The sequence below is a fragment of the Rousettus aegyptiacus genome, unplaced genomic scaffold (genome assembly GCF_014176215.1).
Source record: "Rousettus aegyptiacus isolate mRouAeg1 unplaced genomic scaffold, mRouAeg1.p scaffold_m13_p_8, whole genome shotgun sequence".
Lineage (NCBI taxonomy): Eukaryota > Metazoa > Chordata > Mammalia > Chiroptera > Pteropodidae > Rousettus > Rousettus aegyptiacus.
The window spans coordinates 40489413-40511613 of record NW_023416311.1 but is presented as its reverse complement, the minus strand read 5'-3'; the positions used below and the strand labels follow the sequence as shown (position 1 = coordinate 40511613).

The 22201-nt window shown below is 36.1% G+C and overlaps 1 protein-coding gene across 3 annotated transcripts; it reads left to right on the top strand.

Moving 5' to 3' along the window:
- Window positions 1-2421: 2421 nt before the first annotated feature.
- On the top strand, window positions 2422-21927 carry ARL14EPL (ADP ribosylation factor like GTPase 14 effector protein like). 3 transcript variants are annotated; one of them, XM_016120897.2, is made up of 4 exons: window positions 2422-2591; window positions 16990-17094; window positions 18651-18790; window positions 21242-21927. In XM_016120897.2, exons 2-4 carry the CDS (start codon window positions 16999-17001, stop codon window positions 21462-21464), a joined length of 459 nt encoding a protein of 152 aa, XP_015976383.1. In that variant the 5' UTR covers window positions 2422-2591; window positions 16990-16998; the 3' UTR covers window positions 21465-21927. The 3 variants fall into 3 exon arrangements, with proteins under 3 accessions (XP_015976383.1, XP_015976385.1, XP_015976384.1); XM_016120899.2 differs by lacking the exon at window positions 2422-2591 and adding an exon at window positions 4589-4734; XM_016120898.2 differs by lacking the exon at window positions 2422-2591 and adding an exon at window positions 9853-9883.
- Window positions 21928-22201: the final 274 nt, after the last annotated feature.

The window sequence follows — 22201 nt, the reverse complement described above, 5'->3', positions numbered from 1 at the left end:
GGATAGTTACAAAATATACATGGAGATATAAAGTGTAGTGTAAGAAAAATAGTTAATGGTGTAATAAATATGTAAGGGGGAAGAAGGGTACTAGATTTAGTGGGGTGATCACTTTGAGTTATATAGATTTCAAATCATTAGCTGAAACTAATATATTATTGCATGCAAACTATAATTGAAAAAAAACTAATTGAATTGTACAATGTAAATATGAGCAACTAATTGTCTATTATATTTCAATAATGCTGGAAAAAATTCTTTTAATTAAAAGGCTATTTGTGTATACATATGTACATAAAACCCAGTATACGTATGTGTGCGTGCATAAATAGTATGTGTGTTTGTATGCCTGCTTGTCCTAGGCTGAACTGCACGTTGATTGTTTTGATTGCCCTGGAAAAGAAACAGCAGGATATTAAGTGGGACAAATTGAAGGCATCATCTCTCTTTACTGTCTCTCACAAACAATGCTGAACTGCTGAAAGTGAGCTATCTTGATGAGTCCTGGACCATGGGGGTTTATATAGATTACATATACATATACGTATACCTATATGTATATACATATACCTATACTTATATGTATAAGAGGAGTAAAGGAGTGCTAAGCATGGAGTTTGGAGGAGTTCCTTCTTTTTTATTTTCAGTGCAATGATCACTTTATCATTTAAAGTGGCCCTTCAATGTTAGCATATCTTAGTTGGGGTCGACACAGTCTGTTAGTCCCATCAGTTCCCATGAACCCGAACAATCTTTAGTGATGCCTGAGGTCCAATGCTTCATTTAGGAACTGTTCTAAGAATGCTCTATAACAGAAAATATGTTTTCTTTCAGAAAGTGTTTTTTGAACTTCCCAATCATGAACAGAAGGCCTTCCTAACTGAAGCCACTAGACGGTGGCTTCAGTATTTGCGAGCTCCTATAAGGGGTAAGTAGGATGAGAGTAATTATTTCTCCGTGAGGTAGATGTTCTCCCTCATCTCCCTCTAACCCCATTTTATTTTAAAACTTGGTAATGGCCCTAGTCACAATCCTGAAATTATCTATTAAACATTTCATTAAAGACAAAGTTAAACATACTCCAAATTTTAGAGAAAATATACTCATTTTATAAATAAGTTCAGAGAGAAGTTATGATCTATCCAACTCTAAGTAGCATAATAAATTAGAGATGTGGTCACCAGGAAAACACCACTACCGATTGAATGCCCTCTACATGATATACTCAGCTATGTGCTATGAATACTTTGTCACATCCCCAGAATAACCCCATAAGACAGTGTATCCATTAAGATCCAGTCAGAAAAACAGAAACCAGACCATTTTATTTGTTTGTTTTACCAAAGAGATTTTAATGTTAGGGATTTAACAGCTATTAGAGAAGTGAAAGAGCAAAAGAAGATACCTAAGATATAGTACAGGAAGTAGTTCTTTCCCATAGGGCTGGACAATAAAGGGCAAAGGTTGGAGTTACTACAATGTAGAAGCCTGGCCTAGGGAGTACGAAATTTTCTGTTTTGTTTGAGTCCACCCAGATGTTCTCATTCCAAATGTCAAGATCTCACTCCTTTCCAATCAATGCCCTAACTCTCATGGTAAAGACTCTGCAAGGCCATGAATTCAACTTGTCATAATGATGCATCCTACATCAAAAATTAAGAGATTTTTTTAGAACTGCCTTTGCAGTTCTCTGGTTTTCTATGACTTGAGCTGATCATTTTCTTTCTGTAATCATCCAACACACTCAAAAATAGCCATTCTATCCTATATCCTTGCAGTCACAGACAGTGGTTAGACACAGTAGCCACTGGGTCCCAAAGCCACTTGCTTCAGTAGGCATTTCATTGTCATCAACCACCTGATTAATCATGGTAGCACAAGGATCACTGCTGTGTTCAAGGACAGGGCACCTAGAAGTCCACTGGTATCATTCAGGCTCCAGTCAGGAAAACAGAAACCAGATCAGCTTTTTTTTGACTAAGAAAACTTATCATAAGGAATTTGTATATAGGGGACTGAAAAGGCAAAACAGTACACCAAGATAACACCAAGATAGGCACTGCAAGAAATAGCACCCCTAGGGCAAGAACAACAAAGGGAAGGAATGGGGTTATTTAGAACCTAGAAGCTAATGGTGGTTCCTCAGAAGCTGGCAAGAGTCAGGTGGAGCCGGGATCCAGCACTTAAGGAGGGGATCCGCTGGACTGGCGCCAACACCCCGGGAACTCAGATGACAGCTCCTTGGAGCTGCACCCGGACCTCTGAGGAAGTGACTCTGAGTGGTGGTATCTGTGAGAGAACATACTAGGAAAGGTCTGGAAAACTGGGGGTGGGGCGGGGGTGAGTCTCGGGAACTGAAATCCAACAGCCACACCACAATCAGGAGGAAGAATCACCGCTGGAGTGATGTGGATAGAAACCGGAAGCAAGCCCTTTCTCCCTCCTCCAGGCTTCCTGTGGCCCTCAGCGCCCCCTATTGGTGGAGCGGGCAAAGCGGAAATGCCCCTTGCAGACTCTGAGTCCTAACAACACACCGCGGAGAATAAAAAGGTGGATTTGGAACCGAGGGCGTGGCTTAATAACCAACTCAGGTAAGTATAATTGTTCTGATTTTTAACACATGGGGAAACAGGCTTAAGGCCACAATGCTGGCCCAAGCAGAAGCCAGAATTTAAAACTCACTGTTTACTGCCGAACCCTGTTTACTTTGGGTTTTTCTTTTACCTGTTAACTTGGGACACGGTTAAGATACTATTATATACTGAGAAGCCTCATCTGAAAGTTATTTAATCCACACACGTCTATTATGGACCAGAAATATCCCGTGTCAAATAGGCAGCCCTTGGACAGGCAGTGCTTCATGTAGACGTGGCCATTCAAAAAAAACTTGCTAAGAATTTTTTTTTTTAGAATGGTTCTTTTTTTCCTACGGCTGGTTTTTAAAAGAGTTAAATTAGACCTGTATTAAAAACAAACTTGAGGTAAATGCGTTTAAATAGATTGTTGTATCTACTTTGCAAACATCGTTTAGACAGATTTTTACAGGATTACAAAATTCTTAACTAGATTCATGCTGTCAAATCAACATTTATTATGGTTTGCAATTACATTTAAAAATTATAGACTATGCAGGGAGTACAGCCTAAGGACATTTTATTGATATAAATAAACTTTAGTATATAAATATAACCCAAGAATATGCTTACATTGCTTATGAACGTTAGCTTTAGCTGAAATGCTGAGTTCCTATAATTTTCATAAACCGTATACAACCATAAAAAGGTTTGAAGTCAATCCAGTTTAAAATATCAAAAATTTAATTCAATATAAATTGTAAGTGATCTATATGTCAATTTTTGAAAAATATTAGAGTTGAATATATTGACACATTTTGAATGTCCTAAAAAACAATTAATGGGTTTTCTTTTGCTTTTCATATAGTTTTCCTTTTCAAATGGATAATTCCTCCTCCTCTAGGTGTCTCTCAGTAATAAAGCGAAACTATACACTGCATTAGTGTTTTTCTCTTGGGCTTCTTGTAAGTATTTCATTCTATAGTTGTTAATTAAGAACAGCTATTCTTTATTTTGTCAGCCACCAAGGAAGTAGGGGTGGGAAATTAGGGTAAAGAGAAGTCTCTTCTCCTCAACCTCCCCTTCAATTAGGATAGCTCCAATTTTGTTGCTTTTGTATATTGGGATTTATTTAGAGGAAAATCTAAAAAGCAATGTTTGAGGACTCATGGATTATGTGATTTCTAAACCCCTTTCCTGGTGCAAAATCACATTGACATCTGGCATGTTCATTCCTCAAAAATCTTCTACACAATCATCCCCTTTTTTCCCACATTCCCACTTCAGAGTTCCTTTACTTCTCTCTGAAATGACTCACCCTTGACTGTAGAAGAGGTCAAACAATTTATATTTAATATACATGAAAATTTTGGAGCCAGTGTCCATTTTGACTGATCCTCGGTCACTAAGAAACATGCCCTCCACATGGCATTCTTGAAGTAGTAAGGGTTATTATTTTTAAATCTTTTAATTCTGGATTAGGATCTTTGCACCATCTGCTGGACATATTTAATTTTTACATACTATGAGAGAACTGTACATTTATTGTCAATTATCTTTTAAAATATTAATATTTTAAAAAATTGTAAAATATATTTATTATAGGATATGTGTAAGAGTAGAAAATAATAAAGGGTAAGACAACAATTCAGAGATACCTACTAGTAAGATCTAATGTTATTTCTTTCCATGCACAGAAGAAGATGTTAGCTTTGTGTTTCGGCTTAATTTTTTTTAAACAGAAATTTGAGATTAACACTGGCGATTTAGGTTGTGCCAATAATGAAAGCAGAAGACATATTACAGAGATATGAGATTTGTAGGAGGGACTGCTCTCAGTCCCTGCATGTGTGTGAACCTTAAGGTTTACTTTGCCTATTATGCAAGGCAAGAATCTCATGACCTAATTTAACAGGGCAGGGTGGGAGTGGAGATAGAATTGGGAGAGTGGGTTAGACCCTGGAAAAGTGCCTTATATTGCTCAGATCCTCAGGAAACAGATCCCCAAGTTACTATTCCCAATGGTAAATGTGGCATAACTCCTTTCTGTTCATAGATATGTATTGAGCACCCTTGTGCTAGTTGCTGCAACACATCTTATAGAATGAAGAAGTCTTATAGATACTGAGCTGAAGTGAGAGAAGTCCAGGAGAGGAGACAAGTATGTAAATAACTACAGTAAAAGCTTGGAAACACAGAAATGAGAATGCTTATCCTGACTGGGCAACAGGGAATGGTTCACAGTGGCAATGTTCAAAGTACACTGTGAGGAAAGCGTAAGCGGGTCCAGGAGGTGGGAACTTTCCTGGCATTTAGAGTCAGGTTAATGGAGGATTCTGTGACAACGAGGCTGGGAAGATAGACTTAGATTACATCATGGAAGGCCTAGAATATCATGTCAAGAATCACAAAGCACCACAAAGGTTTTGTAGGAGGAAAGTGACACAATGATTTTAAGACGTTATAACTGTGCTAGTGATGTGTGAAGATGTGAAAGACAAAAGGCAGAGAAACCAGGTTAGGGTCCAAAGCTGACCTGGTAAATCTGTGGGGGTGTGAAACAGAGGCAAAAATTCATTATTCAATGCACATAGGAAACAGCACAATTGGAAAACCACATCATGAATAATTACTACTAACTAAAGTAAAATTTGGACTCAATTGTGAAAGAAATCTGAGAGCAAATGTATGGTTCTATGGATCTCTAACAATATGCAGAGCCTTCCATGAATTAAGTAGCACACCCTGAGGGATCAAACTAGAAACCGTTTCCTTGGAATTGCATGTCTCTGATAGACTTCCATTGAGTCCCTGGAGCCTGAGAAACATCATGGAGTGACGGAGAAAATGGAGCAGAATGGGAAATACATAGACAAGTTACTCTCACTGTTGGAGGGGTAGGATAGGGGAGACAGGATAGATGACAATCAGCCCTGCAGATACTAGTCTTGATTAGTTAATGGACCAGGCTTAAATGTAAGCCAGGAGCACTCGTCAGCCTGGGGTGGAGGCTTATGCTTGGAGCAGGGGATCGGTGGGGAAATTTCCAAGTGAACATATCTCTGTTTGCTCACTTCCGTCATCCCCCTAGTTCCTCTTCCCATTATCATTCCACAAATAGCTGTCCCAGAAAGAACGGCCTCCACGTAAAGATTACAGATAATCAGAAAGGATCAGAATGGGACCTCTGCAAAGGCACTGGGAAAAAACAACAGATAATTGTTAAAGAATACATAGCAGAACAAATACACTATAAATCAGAAGAAAATACGAACAAACTTCTCCATGTAATAAAAAAAAATTAGAAAATATTTCTTCTTTGAAATGAGATCAAATCAGAAATAGGACTTAAAAGAGATATGATCGAAAAAGAGACAAGATAAGTAAATTTGGCTAGCAGAGACAGACCAAATGAAATTTATAACCACAAATGCTTATATTAGGGGGAAAAAAAGGATTGAAAATTAATGTTAATAACATAAACATATACCACAAATAGAAGAATATGAAATAGAAAATAAAAATACAAGGAAGAGAAAGAAAGAAAGAAAGAAAGAAAGAAAGAAAGAAAGAAGAAAAAAGAAAGAAGAAAGAAAGAGAAAAAAGAAAGAAAGAAAGAAAGAAAGAAAGAAAGAAAGAAGAGAAAAAAAGAAAGAAAAGAAAGAAAGAAGAAAGAAAAAGAAGAAAGAAAGAAAAGAAGAGAAGAAAGAAAAGAAATAAAGAAAGAAAGAAAGACGAAAGAAAGAAAGAGAAAGAAGAAAGAAAGAAAGAAAGAAAGAAAGAAAGAAAGAAAGAAAGAAAGAGAAAGAAAGAAAAGAAAGAAGAAAAATGAAAGGAAAGGAAGGGAAGGAAGAATGGAAAGAAGAGAAAGAAAGAAAAAGAGAGAAAGGAAGGAAGAGAAAAAATTAAAAAAAGGGAGAAGGAAAGGAAGGAAGGATGGAAGAAGGAAGAAAAGCTAGCTTTTCTTTGACAAGATGAGAAATCTGAGAGAAAAGGCATAAGGCATAAACAGTAGTAGGAGTAAAAAGGGAGACATAACCATAGGTGCTCCATGCATAAAAGAAAACATGATGATATTATGAACAAATTTATGTCAATAAGTTTGAAAACTTAGAAAATATGGTTAAGGTTCTAGAAAATGTAATCTACCAAAACTGTATCAAAAAGGGGTGGGGGAACCTCTAGATTCTCATAGGGACTCTACTTTCTTAACAATTAAATATGTATATCTTCCTTTCAACAAAGACATTTCCACAATTTTTTAATGGCTGCGTTGTAATTCTCTAATTTTGTTTGATAATTGCTAAATTTTCACTCTAGCAATTAATACAAGATACTAAATCTTTGCAAAGAGCTTTATCTTCCCTTAGAAGAAATTCCCCAAAGAGAAATTGCTGGGTTAAAGATTCCTATTTTAAAGCTTTTGTTACACAATGACTAAATTTTTTTTAAGTTGTGATGTAGGGGAAGTCTACATATTTTAGAAGGTTCTAGTTGGGGTGGGAGGGGTTGTCCAGGCTATAATTAGGATGAACTCTAGGTGTACTGCAAAAGCAGCTGTTTGCTTATTTAGACTCTAATGAATGTCATTCCCAATGACAAAAATGGAGTGGCTGGCAGGCAGATGAAATATGGCAAGGCAGAAGAGAATAAGCAGAGTTATGTAATTTCAGGACCTCTAGCATCTCCATTTTAGAAAATCATTAAGGTGATTTTACACAATTTTTAATCTGGACAGAGATCAGTGTAAGTATGCATGATGTGTAGGTGAACAGTTTTTAAAAGGATTGTCTTACTGTTGTACTATTGAATTGTTTAGTACTATTATATTTATTATTTATTATAATTACTATATATTTACTAAGATTTAATATTACTATTAACATAATTATTATGCTAATGTTGCTCTACTAATTTGATTTACTAATATCATAGTACACTCATTACTTTATAGACTACTTCCCATTCTCAGAAAACATTTTGTATTTGCTGTACCTAAATTTGTTCCTGGTATTCTCTCTTCCATTATATAAAACTCCTGCTCAAAGCAGCTCCATTTTCCTATAATGCCTTTCCTACTCTTTATCTATCTATATTTCTTTGTTCATTTTCACACAGTACCTGGCTGATAAGAGGTACTTAACCAGTGCTTCCTGGGTGAATAATTCAAAAAGTCCTGGTGATAGATAACACTTGTGTGCTTCCAGTGATAGAGCTACTGGCCCTGGTTCAAGTTACCAATTCCATTCATTTCTGGACCTCTATGATGATTGCCACTAGGAAGTCTGCCTTTTCAAAAGTATAGTTCTTCCAGTTTCACAGTGTTAACTATATCTGCTATTTTAAATTAATAATATATTCTGGAAATCACTCTATTTCACTTCATAGAGCTCTTCCTTATTCTATTTTCATAGCTGCGTAGTACTCCATGTTTATGGTACATGTAAATGTATTATAATTTATTCAACCACTTCCCTATGTATGGGCATTCCAATATTTTGCTATTATAAACAATACTATAATAAATGAGCTTATGAGTTGTGTTACTTTTAAGTACAGTGTATATTACAAATTAATATATAGATAACTACAAACTTATAAAATAAATTAATACAACTCATAAAGATTTCTACTCTCCAGGAATTAATAGGTAAGCTGAGAAGTGTTTTAGTATGTGAATCCTTTCTTTGAAAAAACAACCAATTTTAAATTACATCCAAGTTATCCTCTAGAAAACCTAAGAATATCTGAAGAGAAAGAAATATATATTCTTTGTAAAAGTCATGTCAAAAGTGCAATAAATTCTAGATCAGTAAATTTTAGGACTTAACTTTGAAGAATATTCTTTCATCTTTTAAAATTAAATTGTCATCTTTTAAAAACATGATATAAAGTTCTTAAGATTTGTCAATTAAACACTATTAGTTTGAAAAGCTATTAGATTATGCTTGAGAAACTTAGAAATAATCCAGGATAATTATTTTATATGATTTATTTTCTTTTTAAATTGAAGAAATAAGAGCAAGTAACTTTCAATTCTGTGGTACACTATTATTTCATAGCACTTTAATTTTTTTTTAAAGTTTCAGTTGGAACTTTTTGCAGTTGGTCACAGTCTTCATCCTTTAAAAGCTTTTCCTCCATCCAGTTATAAGAGGATTACTGTCTTTGCATTTGGCTCTTGATATGCTTGTTTCTTCTATAGCAAAAAAAAAAAAAAAAGTGATTAGATCAGTGAAGAGTGCCTTCTTCTGTTGATTGTGTAAAAACAAAGCCAAATGTTGGCTAAATAATCTATTTTTGTAAGTTGTGATTGTGGAAAATCTGGTAGAATTTTTACCTTTGATGTTTATTATTAACTGGCAAGATGGAATTGACAGTCCTTAAGTGGCAAGATAGCAAATTTTTGATAGGCAAAATGTACTGTATGTAATCTCATACAAAATGTAATCTCAAAAAAAAAAAATAGCAGTTGCTTAATGGATATAAAGTACAGGTCAAATATACTTAAATCTGGTACCACCTTAAGGTTTCCCATCATTGCTGTTGGAAGCTCTTTTTTTGTTGTTTCCTTTCCTTGTTCTTTGCAGCAAAATAATTAGGTATGAAGTGGTGGATTTTACCCTATAATTCACAAATAGAGTGGTTTTAATGACTCACAGCACAATATCTGAGTCCTAGTGGCAGAGGACAATGGTTAGAGGGTTGTAATTTAGAGATTAATAAATGTCTTAGACACAGCTTATGAACATGGTTTAGTTTTCTCTTGGGACAGCATAGTTTTTTTCTTAAATAGTTTTTAGCTTATAAATACATATTTTAGCAGCTTGCCAGGGTGTGTGTGTGTGTGTGTTTGTGTGTGTGTGTGTGTGTGTGTGTAGTGTGCTATTTACACTAAAGTATAAAAATAGCCAGGGGGAAGTTTGGTGTTACTATTAGTTGAACAGCCGAAGTTGAGATATGAGACTGAGTAGTAGAGTCAAAACTTAAACTCTAGATTCATTGCAAATGGAAAATGAATGAGGAGATAGGTCATCATTTCCTGGTTTTATGTGATTTTAGAATAGACTTGTGGTGGAAGAGAAAGTAAACGATGATTACACCTATACCCTGCCCCCACAAACCCCTTTGTTTTTCTACCTCTCCTCCTCTCAGCCAATATTATTAAGGCGCTCAATTATCAGAGCACCTTAGAGACCTATGACTTTTTCCCTAGAGGGTTCTATGGTTTCTCAGCAAAACAGGAAACAAGGCAGTATAGTTTCTCTTTTTCCTCAGTATTTTTTTCTTCTTTTTCATCCAACTCAAAGGTATGTGTACTTTCTCTTTACTACTTACTGTTTCAGCTGAACAAGGCAACTCTCATTAAGAAATAGAAAGTAATAGAACTGTGGAAAGTCATAATTAGAAAGGCACTCCTATTCCAGATATGTATTTAAACTGGAGTCCCTCTGAGGCTGGTAGAGAAGAGGCAAATACAAGCCATCAGATATTGACGTGTTGTAGTTGACAGTGGGGGAAAATTGGTGTTCTTTTGTTTCAGTGTGGACTGAAATAAAAATGAAAGCAAGAGTGGAACATAAAGGAGACTTAGGGATGTGAGAACATAACCTCCACACTTGAGATTTGGGGTGAATGGTTTTGAAGTAAATTTATCAACAAAATGCCAAGTGTATTTATCAAGATAATGCAGAAAATGGTCCAGTCTTCTGGTCTCATAAAATAATTGTCTTCCTTTTCTACTTCTCATCATTGGGGCAGAGTAAACAGACAGGTTTCTGGTTTTTATAATCCTTAAAATTGCAGTGAAGAATTTAAAATGTAATTCAAGAAATCCAGATTATAAATAAGGTACTTATAGAGAGGTACTTAGGGATGATGATCTGTAACTGACTCAGGCAGGCCCTTCGGGGAATTTGGTTTCAGAGCCCAGACTGCAGAATTCCCAGCATTAGCAAAAACAACTACATGGTCACATTGTATTCCATAGCTTATCAAATTCTCTGTCGAGTGCCCTTTCAAATTATATTGAAAACATGATATTGTTTTCATATTATTATATATTGATCCATAGAAAGGTGTGTGTGTGTGTGTGTGTGTGTGTGTGTGTGCGCGCGCGCGCGCGCTCATGTGTGCTGGAAAATATAGCAATGAAATTGCCCTTAGGAAATTTTATATATTGTAAATAAAGTTGCTTATAAAGCATTAACATTGTTCATCTAAAAACACCCTCAAAGGTTTGGGTCAAAATTACTTTTAATTCTTATAGACAAATGGCAATGGAGATTTTGTTAGAGGTTATTGAGCAGTTTTTGTGGCTTTGAAAACAGCTGATTCGGCTGGGAGGGAGCAGCAAGGGAATAACTTAATTGATCACCTGCACAGCAGTTGTTTCTCTTTACCAAGTATGTTCCTGGTGGGATTTCACTCACCTATCAATTATCTCAGTGACCTGTCACATTTAGGGAGTAAAGGAACTAAGGCCACAGACAGAATGAGATTAAAATAGCTTGACTTTCTACTATGATTGCTTTTAATGAAAACCTTTTAATTAAGTCGTGACTCCATTACCCATTTGAATGTTCTATGTGGATGCCTACATGTGTGTCTTTTATTTCTAAATATCCTCTGACGGGTGTTTTACAGATAGTATCTCTGAATAAACCTCTTGATCTGCTACTGAATCACAGTAGAGACCAACTTTTGAGCTAAAGTTTAAACTGAACACTTTTTTTGCTTCAATGATTTGCTAGTGTCCTTAGGGCTAAAAGTAGAAAAAATACTTATTCTATATTACGCAAGACACAGTCAGCTCAAATACATTCAACCGTATGGAGCTGGGGGGCATCTTAAAGATAAGCATAAGTGATTAAAGTGTGAGTCATTTTGCCCGTACTCCCTCAATGACCTGTGCCTCAGAGTGAGTGGGAAGATGGAGATCTGGACCTGGTGCTGCTTCTATGGTGACCTAGTTCCTGAGGCCGCCACAGAGTGAGCAACTTTTGAGGGCGTGTGATTGTGAGGTTTGAAGGTAACCATAATTTAACCGTGATGACTCCTACTTCATCTGATGCTTAACCTAAGAAACAATAATTGACATCAGTGTTGGAGAAATTCTTGGCTGTATAGGGGGGCTATTCCCATGCAGCATTTTCCAAAGGCATTTTCAAGGATAATTTTGTCTATGTGACTTTCTTCTTCTATGCTGACTTCTGATTCCATTCCTGAGGTCAGATGCAGCTCAGGTGCATGAATGGGAGTCTCTTCCCAGCATAGCCTTTGAGATGTGTGCTGTGACAGAAGGGCTGGAGGAGGCAAACTCGAGATTATCTGAAGCGCATTCTCCTCTACTTCTCCAAGCTTCCTTCTGAAAAGACTCTGTGTGGCTGACACTGATTATGTCTCATCCCTTCACAGTATCCTGTGAACAGATGGTAATCATCGTTAAAACACATTTGGAAGCACTGTAACATCCTGAAAAGAGCTTAGTTTTGGAGGCTAGACAAATCTGGGTTTCATATTCATGCAGCCTACTAGTAACTATGGAGTCTAAGTGAACTTTCTAGGCCTTAGTCTACTCATCTGTAAAATAGAGATAATAATATCTAGTTCAGAATATTGTTTTGGAATTAAATGAAATAAATATGCAGAATGCTTAACAAAGTGCTTGACACATAGTTGGTGCCTAATAATTACCCTTATTGACATAATATTCATGGGATTTATTGATCATTGACTGTATACTAGTTCTAGCCTTGCTGAGGGGTAAAGAAAGGTGTAAGACTGTTTCCAGAGGTATAGACCTAATAGAAATAGGAACTTGAGTGTGAAAATTGAACTAATTACAGAAGGAAGATGAGTGTTACAGCCAGTATGAACCCTGGTGCCACTTAAGATTCCTGTCCATGATGAATCAAGGAGCTTGTGCCCGCAGGACATCGATGAACCTCCTCCTCCAGGAAGACAGTCTTGCTATGAAGAAAAATGTCAGCTAACCTACCCAGTGTACTTAGTGAAGTAGTTGATTTCCATTCTGACCCACGCCTGGTACTAAACAGTTGCCCCCATTCTTGGGCCACACTCCGAGGATCCATGCTCTTAGAGTCTGTTAGGTCTGCCACCGGGGGAGCCTCTTCTCTTTGTGTTCCACCATATTTTAGATCTTTCATAGGCAATCTGGCATAATGTTAGGACAAAATACAGAGTTTGTTAAATTGATGTTGTACACTTTTTTTCTTTAACGCAATAATGTAACCCAGGATATACCACACTGCTTATACCCCTATGCTTGAAGATAAGTATCTGTTATGGCCAGAAGCAGTAGTTTCTCAGCACTGTGATCAGTGGGGGTGGTGATGGTGGGTTTTCCCTGTCTCTTTGCAGGTGTTCTTAATCTTATTTTTTTTGTGTCATGGACCCCTTTGGCCAACATTTCTTAGAATGATGTTTTTAATCATATAAAATCTGTAAGGTTACAAAGGAAACCAATTATATTGAAATGTATTTATCAAAATGTTAAAAACAATTTGTGATAGTAATATCTGTGTTTCATGTTTAACATATAATGAAATTTAGCATCAGGTCTAAAAACTACCATCATTTTGAAGAAGCAATGAGCATAAATAACATTTTGACATATCTACAACTCCGATGTGCTACTAAAACATTTATGCTTTCCCAGGCAACAAAGTCACCAGTACTGCTAACATTATTCTGGTTTGTTGGTTGCATTATAATAGAAGGAAATGCCAGAATCTCAGTTAGAGGTTAGGGAAAATAAATATGTATTCTTTACTCATCCAAATTCAGAGCCCCCTTCATTTATTCTTTGTTTAAGAGCCCCTGCCTTGGGAATACCAAGCAGAGAAAAAGGGGAGTTCTGAACCTTTTTATGACTTTTCCTGGGACAGATATTTTGGGCTTGTAATAAAATTCAATTACAATTTAAGTCCCTGGTGAGATTCTATTATAATTTCCTTTTGCTTTATTTGGCATACAAAGAAGTATGCTTGTCCTCTAATCTATTTGTGGAGACCTACATTTCACAAAGGACTTAAACAAAGGCATCTTAGGCAGAGGATTGGCATGAAATATTCATTTCTCTCAATGCAATTAAGTAGATGGCTTTTCAGGAAAAGTTCTTGCTTGCAAAGATGATCATAAGGTCATATCTATTCCCAGGAGGAGGAAAATTTGTTACACAAAGAAGCTAGAGGGTTTAGGTCACCTTTCGGGGAATTTTCTTGAGGAACCTTCAAATAGCCCAAGAGAGAAAAGGATCTTGGAGGACTAGAGGGATCAGAGAGGCTTCTTGGGCAGAGAAATAGACCACAGTTCAAAGAGGAAAGCTTGGGTTGGGTGAGAGATGGGAGGTATGTTAATGAGAATGGGTAAATCAGGTAGCTTTGTCCCTAGTGAAGGTATGCATGGAGGTGAGCCTAGACAGGTAGTTTGGAGACAGTTGTGCTAGACCTTTGCTGATATGCTAGGGATGTGGGACATTATTGGCAGAGGAAGTCAGTGAAGTCTTTCAAAAGGAAGGAGACAAAGAAATTTCTGATAATAAGAATATCAACATGACCACATGTTTTGGTTGAATTGAGTGTGGGAAGAAAATATGGACAATAAGTTTAAGATCTAATGGTAAGACTGGATGGAGAAAATTATACCTGCTTTCTCTGCCCTAACATCTCCCATAACTGCCTAAGGGAGAGCTTATTAATTATATAGATTACTAAAATTTTTCTCTGCAAATTATAGTCTCAGTAGGTCTGGGATTCAACAGGGAATTTATCATTTTTATTTTATTTTTCAATTACATTTGATGTTCAAGATTATATTAGTTTCAGGTGGACAGCACAGTAGTTAGACATTTGTGTACTTTAAGAAGTGATCCCCCCAATAAATCCAGTACCCACCTGACACTATACAGTCACTACAATATCATTGCCTATATTCCCAATGTTGTACTTCACATCCTCATGACAATTCTGTAACTACCAATTGAACTTCTTTTCCCTTCACCTTTTTCACCCAGCCCTCCTACCCTCCTACCCTCCTTCCCATCTAGAAAACCTGTAGTTTGTTCTCTGTATCTATGAGTCTGTTTCTGTTTTGTGTGCTCATTTATATTGTTCTTTAGATTCTGCATATAAGTGAAATCACATGGTACTTATCTTTCTCTGTCTGACTTATTTCACTTAGCATAATACCCTCTAGGTCTATTTATGTCCTCACAAATGGTAAGATTTCATTCTTTTTACGGCCAAGTAATATTCTATTGCATGTATATACCAACTCTTCTTTATTTAGTTGTTCTGTTGATGGGCACTTATTTGCTTCCATATCTTGGCTATTGTGAATAATGCTGCAGTGAACATAGAAATGCATATATCTTTTCAAATTAGTATTTTTGATTTCTTCAGATAAATACCCATAAATGGAATTGCTGTGTCATAAGGTAGTTCTATTTTTAATTTTTGGAGGAATCTCAATACTATTTTCCATAGTGGCTGCTCCAATTTGCAGCTCCACCAACAATGAATAAGAGTTCCTTTTTCTCTACTTCCTTACTAACACTTGTTTTTTGATTTATTGATGATAGCCATTCTGACAGGTGTGAGGTGATATCTCATTGTTCTTTTAATTTACAAATGTCTATCTTTTCATATGTCTGTTGGCCACCTGTATGTCCTTTTTGGAGAAATATCTATTTAGGTTCCCTGCTCATTTTTTAATTGAATTATTTGTTTTTTTTCAGGGAGTGTTGCATGTGTTTTTTAAAATTCTGGATATTAACCCCCTATTGGATGTACCATTGGTGAATATCTTCTTCCAATTGGGAAGTTGTTTTTCATTTTGTTGATTTGCTTTGCTGTACAAACTTTTCAGTTTGATGTAGTTCCATTTGTTTGTTTATATATTTATTTTCCCTTGTCCAAGGACATGTATCAACAAAAATATCTAAGAGCGAAGTCAGCGAGTTAACTGCCTATGTTTTCTTCTAGAAATTTTATGGTTTCAGGTTTTACATTTAAGTCTTTAATCCATTTTGAGTTTATTCTTTTATATGGAATACGAAGGTGGTCTAGTTTTGTTTTATTTTATTTTATTTTATTTATTTTATTTTATTTTATATTTTATTTGCATGTATCTGTCCAGTTTTCCCAACACCATTTATTGGTAGGAAATTTATCATTTTAAAACAACCGCATGTGATTTTGTCTTCATACAAGTTAGATCAGATGAGATAGAGCATGTGAGGGTGTCAAAACAGAAATTGCACTGGACAAAGTCAAACAGGCAGTGAAGACTTTATTTAAGGCTGTTGTAATAGGGGAGATAAAGCAGAACTCAGTCTGAACTCAACTCCACTTAAAAAGCCAGAGGAAAATACTAGAGTACTTTAAGGGAGTACTTTAGTACTCTAGTCAATGGAATGACTTATGACTTGAGCACATTGAGTTATTCTTGAGTTTGCAAATGTTTTTTTCTGTTATTTGGACGCCTGTGTTTGCTAAGTGGTGGACAACAATTAGCGAGTTAGACTTCTACCTTCTCACAGAAACTGACAAATAGGGCACTATCTTTCTGGATGTTACATTTTAAAGGGATGGCTCCTGGGTTGTAAAACTGGGAGGGGCTGGGAGAAGATTTACATCTCAATGGAGCAGAGAAAGAATTTACAATCTCAAATTTTCTGAGGTAAACACACTAAGAAAAGGGAGGCCTACAGTCTGGAAGAAGCCTGTCTAAAGTTTGTCAAGCTGACAGGAAGGTTAAGACTATTTTCATCAAGGGTAAAGTACTATTACTACTACTATTACTGTCTTCAAGGTGGATTCTACCTGATAGAGAATGAAAAAGAACAGTCAATACTAGGAGGGAAAAATAACCTGACTTCCTAATCTAATGCTGGGAATTAGAAGGGAGAACAGTCAATGTTGAATGACCCTAGATATAGGGAATATAAAGGTACATTGATAGAAATGGAATTCTCAGTTGGCAGGCAGAGCGATGGTGCCAAATGACCCAGGCCAACTTGGCAAAGCATAACTTTCAGTTTTCTTGCTAAGAACTGTAAAAGGTACAAATGATTTGGTCATGGAACGCCAGCAGAGAAGGGTAAAGTGGACTGGGGGAGTCAGATACAAGATTTGAGAATGAGTGATAAGACATAGAAAGACAAATACCATGTGATTTCATGTATCTAATCTAAAAATCAAAATAAATGAATAATCAAAACAGAAAAAAAAAAAAGAGTAAGTGGTAAAAAAGAAACCAGAAGTGAAGATGAAAGTCTGGCTTTGAAAGAAAGTTAAAATGTAGGGAGAGAACAGGAAAATCACAGGATTAAGCTATTGGGGATATATAAAATTAATGTTTTACTTTATTTTTTTCCTAATTACTTTTTTAGTGATCAGAAATGAGTGAACAATCAGAAAAAAACAATTCTACTCAAGAGGGACCCACCGGTAAAAGTTCTCCTGAGAAAAATGGTCAAATCGGACAAAAGCAACTGGTATGGCATCTGGCTATTATGATTCTATGATATTCGGAGAGTTCCCAACTTGGGCATCTCTGAGAGGCCCCGGATTTGGGTGTGAAGCTGGACTCAGTCAGGTCTCCCCATGCAGATGGCATTTTCCCTCCTCTTAACTCACTTCACATTATCTCCTCTGTGCCTCTGAGTCACCTGATTGTTAGCCAGTGTACTGTGCATTACAATCCTGCCGTTGGAGTAGACTGTTTTACGGAATATGCTCGAGTGTTTTTATTTAACAAAGCCTTAGTTTCTGTCCTAATGTGTGCTAGCCAAGTTCTAAAACTTTATATCATTTCACCTAATCCTTATCACAAGATACTATTGTTAACCCTATTTCACAGAAGGAGAAAGTGAGGCCTAGAGAAGTCGGAATTTGCTCAAGGCACCCCCAAAACAAGTGGCAGAGCCCAGATTTGAATATAGGTTGGCTTACCCTGCTGTCTATGTTCTTTAACTCTTGCTAGGCTACTGAGAATAGTTATAGATGGAACTAAGTTGTACTTACCTCACAGCTATACCTAAATGCTAACAACTTAAGGTTAAGTTTATAAAACAAACCCATATACACACACCAAAATGAAATTTTGAAGATTTATATTATTTGTATTTATATTACTTTGGACTGACTAGACATTTATTAAACTAAGCACACTTTAGAAAAGCCAGAGATTCTGTTACTAATTTGCTACTTTGAAATTCATACATTGAAAGTTTTCTTTTCATTTCCAGATATAGTATTTCATGTCTATATTAACTTATGTGTTTTGGGGCCACTCAGATTATTTTCTTCTAAAATCCTTCAAAAGAGCATTTTCTTCCCTAATGACATATGTTTTACATGTTCAGAATAAGTTATCAGGGTCGTTTGAAGCATCTTTGTTACTTGTCTTCCTAATTAGGCCACATTTAATTTAGAATTATAAGGATCCCCAGAGACTTTGAAGTTTTCCACTAACACTCTAGAAAGCCATTCTAGCAAGATTTTCTTCTTATGTGGCTTTGACTGACAGTGGAAACGTCAGGTGGCTGCGTTGTGCCTCGGAGCCCTGCTGGAGCCACATCCCAGGGCAGTGAGTAGTTCTGAAACCCATCCCAGAGCACGGAAGGGAAGGACTGACTGTGTGTGCTTGGGCTCTAGCTGTGGTTTGACACTTTTTATCGGCAGATCTTTTTCAGCTAACAACTGTGGAAATGCCTTTGCTCCCTTGTCCTTTTCCACCATAAAATGCTAATTCTGACTTTCATTCCCATGATATTAGAGAAGCCAACTGATTTTTTTAGATATAAAAAGAATTCTATTTCCACTGGATTGTTTTTTACATTTTTATTATATAAGTTTTATACGGTGGACTTCTTTATTTAGAAAGAATGACCTAACATCTTTTGAAAATTAGACAAAACTAATTATCTAGGTAAAACATTTGTACTTTTATGCCATTATGATAAAAAATATAGGAAATTTATTTTGACATAATGTAAAACAGATAAAACTATCTAGTTCTCTCTACTAATACACATTATTTCTTTCATAGCAACAGATAGAGCGGCAGTTAAGATGCTTAGCATTTCAAAACCCTGGACCACAAGTAGCAGACTTTAATCCTGAAACAAGGCAGCAGAAAAAGAAAGCACGGATGTCAAAGATGAATGAGTATTTTTCTGTAAAATACAAGTAAGATTATGATATATGATATTTGATCTGTGGGATTATAAAATATATGAAATTCTCCTTAACAAAGCAAATAAAGGTTGCCCCTTGTTTATGATTTTAAAATGTTTTCTAAAATACAGTATCACTCCATGTGTCTGGAAGTTAGCAACTTCAAGAAATAAACTGTGATCCCAAACTAGGAATAATTTTTTTAAAGGCTACAGAAGTCCTTGTATTAGAGTAATAGCTTCAGGAGGAAAGGTGATTAAAAGTAACAAAGATGTATCATTCAAAGGAGAAATAATCCATGGGAATGGATTCAGGTATCAATGGATACAGAATTATCATAAGAACGATGACTGCTAGTGCATCAGAAGTGAAAACTAAGTAACTCATTAAAGGAAAAGGTTGATAAATTTGACTACATTTAAATGAAGATGTATGCCCACTAACAGATACCCTTAAAAAAATGAGATAAATCACAAGGTAGGAAAAGTTATTTTTCATCTGAAAGTTGAATATCTAAAATATAGAGCAAATTCTGCAAGTTAATAAGAAGATAAATGTTGATGAAGCTATGGGACATGAATTGAAAGTAAAATGGTACAGCCACTATTTAAAAACAGTATGGCATTACCTATGTACCTTATGACCTAACGTCTTCGCTCCTGGATCTATATCCTAGAAAAGCCATTTCACGCATACAACAGGACACATGTCCAAGAAGATTCATAGCATCGCTGCAATAGCAAAGAAAATAAAGTAGTAATAATCCAAATGCCCATCCATAATTGAAAAGATAAGTAACTTGTATATTCATACAGTGAAATGCATATAGAAGTAAAAACATTTGTATACAGCCACGCACACCATCAGGGATGAATCTCAAATCATGTAGTAGGATAAAAAAGCAAACAAAAAAGAATAAAAAAGAAGGAAAGATACAGTATGCTTGGTGATACATACATATGTGGCATAACTAAAAGTAAAACAAGGAGATGGTTTTTATAATTTCAAGGTGTGGTTCCTCTTGGAGGGCTGGGGACAGGGATGTGATACATGGGGCATGAAGAGGGCTTCGAAGGCTTAATACTTTATTAAACTGGGCAGTGGGCACATTTTTCTTTTTTATATGTGCATGTATGTTTTCTATGCTTTTATATGTATAATAGTTCAGAATTTTACAAAAAAAAATAGCATTGGATGGACAGGAAACTATAAAATCTGTGTCTTAATTAAGGCAGGGAATATTTGGGTTAAGGCGAAGGGAGAAGGTGAAATCTGATCTGTCTCCCTTTTGACTTCAAGACTGCCCACTCTAATTATTCCCATTATCAATTTTAAATTCAAGTGACACCTGAATTTGCTGGTGGGCTTGGAAGGAGGTAGGGAAGCTTTCATTGCACAGATGAAATGCTTCAAATATAAATCCTCATTGGAAGTATTCCTACTGAAATGTGATAATCACATAATGACCTTCAACCTTCCTTGCTTTATTAGGAGAGAGAAGAGGATGGAACAGCATTACTTATCTGAACAGGAAGAGAGGAGTTGTTATGTCTGCTCGGGGACCAAGGGTGGAAGTTCATAACCACACTAGCTTAGGGACAAACTTTTTTTTTCTTCTTATTTTAACTGGTAATAAAGAATATAGGCTGTACAGAAGTACTTTTGTCATTCTGAGGCTTTAAAGCAAGCTCAGTTTTGAAGGATTTATTTCAAAATGGTTTGGATTTGAGATGGTAGTGGAATTCTTGTGAAAGCCTTTTGCCTCCTGGGCACATTGCAGAGGCTAACAGAGGAAGTGTGGGAACCTGAAACAAGGTGTAGACTCTGGTGCTCTCCTGTGGTACAGAATGTATTGCCTCCACTCAGAGCTAACAGTGGATTCTACCATCTTGGTCACCTGTGTTCTCGGTTCACACCGGGTATAAAATAATCAGAAAGGAACAGAAGCAATGGCACTGGAGACTGTTAGCAAAGGAGTTTTATTTATTTACTTTTTTATCGATGATGGTGTAGTAACTAAGTTGTAATGCTTGACTCACCACTAAAAATGTAAATGTATTCACTATAGTGCTTTTCTCTTAAGAAAGAAAAACGAGGGTAATTTAGTAGGGAAAATTCCTTCAAAAATGGTTATATTTAAAATGAAAATTGGAGCATTTATAGGAGGAAGCTTTAGTCAGCTATTCCTCATACTTTGCTTAGGTGGAATATTACTTTCCCCAGCATGCTGAAAAAGTGACGTGTTACTCTTGGTGACAGGCCTGGCTACATTAGGAATTGGTCACGAATTGGCTGACTGTCCCAGGACATCACTGCCATATGATATTCTGAAGTGTTGCTAGGTAATCTCTAGGGTGCTGTTTCCTCAGAGTAAAAGGATCTTATTTATGAAGTTTGCTGCATAATAATTTATTCTCATCGTTAAAGAAAACATCATTTTAGTGTCACTCTTTTTCTTTGCAGAGTTATGAGGAAGTATGACAAAAGTGGCAGGCTAATCTTTAATGATGCTGATCTGTGCGATTGCCTGGAGAAGAACTGCCTAGGCTGCTTCTACCCCTGCCCCAAGTGTAACTCCAACAAGTGTGGGCCTGAGTGCCGCTGCAACCGAAGGTGGGTTTACGATGCCATTGTCACCGAATCTGGAGAGGTCATCAGCACGCTGCCATTCCATATTCCCGACTAGGAGCTGGTTTGTTCGTTCTTCTTCACAATTACGTCAATCTCTTTCTCTTGGTGAATTCTATGGCTTGGGAAAAAATGTTCAAGAAATATACTTGAGTTATGTTCTCCAGAGCTGGAGAACAATGTAGAATGAGCAGTCATTCTATAAGTTTCCGTGTCTTCTCAAATTCCTTCACTTGTAACCGAGGAGTGTGACAGTGGGTGGATCTCAGTATCTCTCACCAATACTCCCATCTCTACCCTCCCCTCAAATTTAAAATGTCTTTCCTTTTTGCTGGTATCTGAGAAAATGTCATTTTAAGATTTTCGGAATTTTATAGCAGAGAGATTATTTTTTACATGGAACATGTAATCATAAGTTTATAATATCTAGTTACCCTTAGAATCTTAAACATCATTAGTTCTAAATCAGAATTGCTATTTGTATTAAAAAAGAGACCCAAACTTTGTGATTTTGTATTGTATATTCATAGTCTCATTTTTTATTGTTAAAGTTTTAATAACATTAAAGTTAAATTTGGTAATAAATGGTAGTGTTTTTATTAACATTTTTTATTTTACTTGTAAAATTGAGAAATTAGGACTTGACTCTCCTAAAAGCCAGTGGTTTATATTGTTTTCATTTTAGGATCAGTATTTCAGAATTTTTTTCAAAAGGAGGAAACAAGTTATATTAAAGTGCGTTTGTTGTATGTTTGCTAACTGAGGTTATTGCTGTACAGTTGAATAATATAAGAT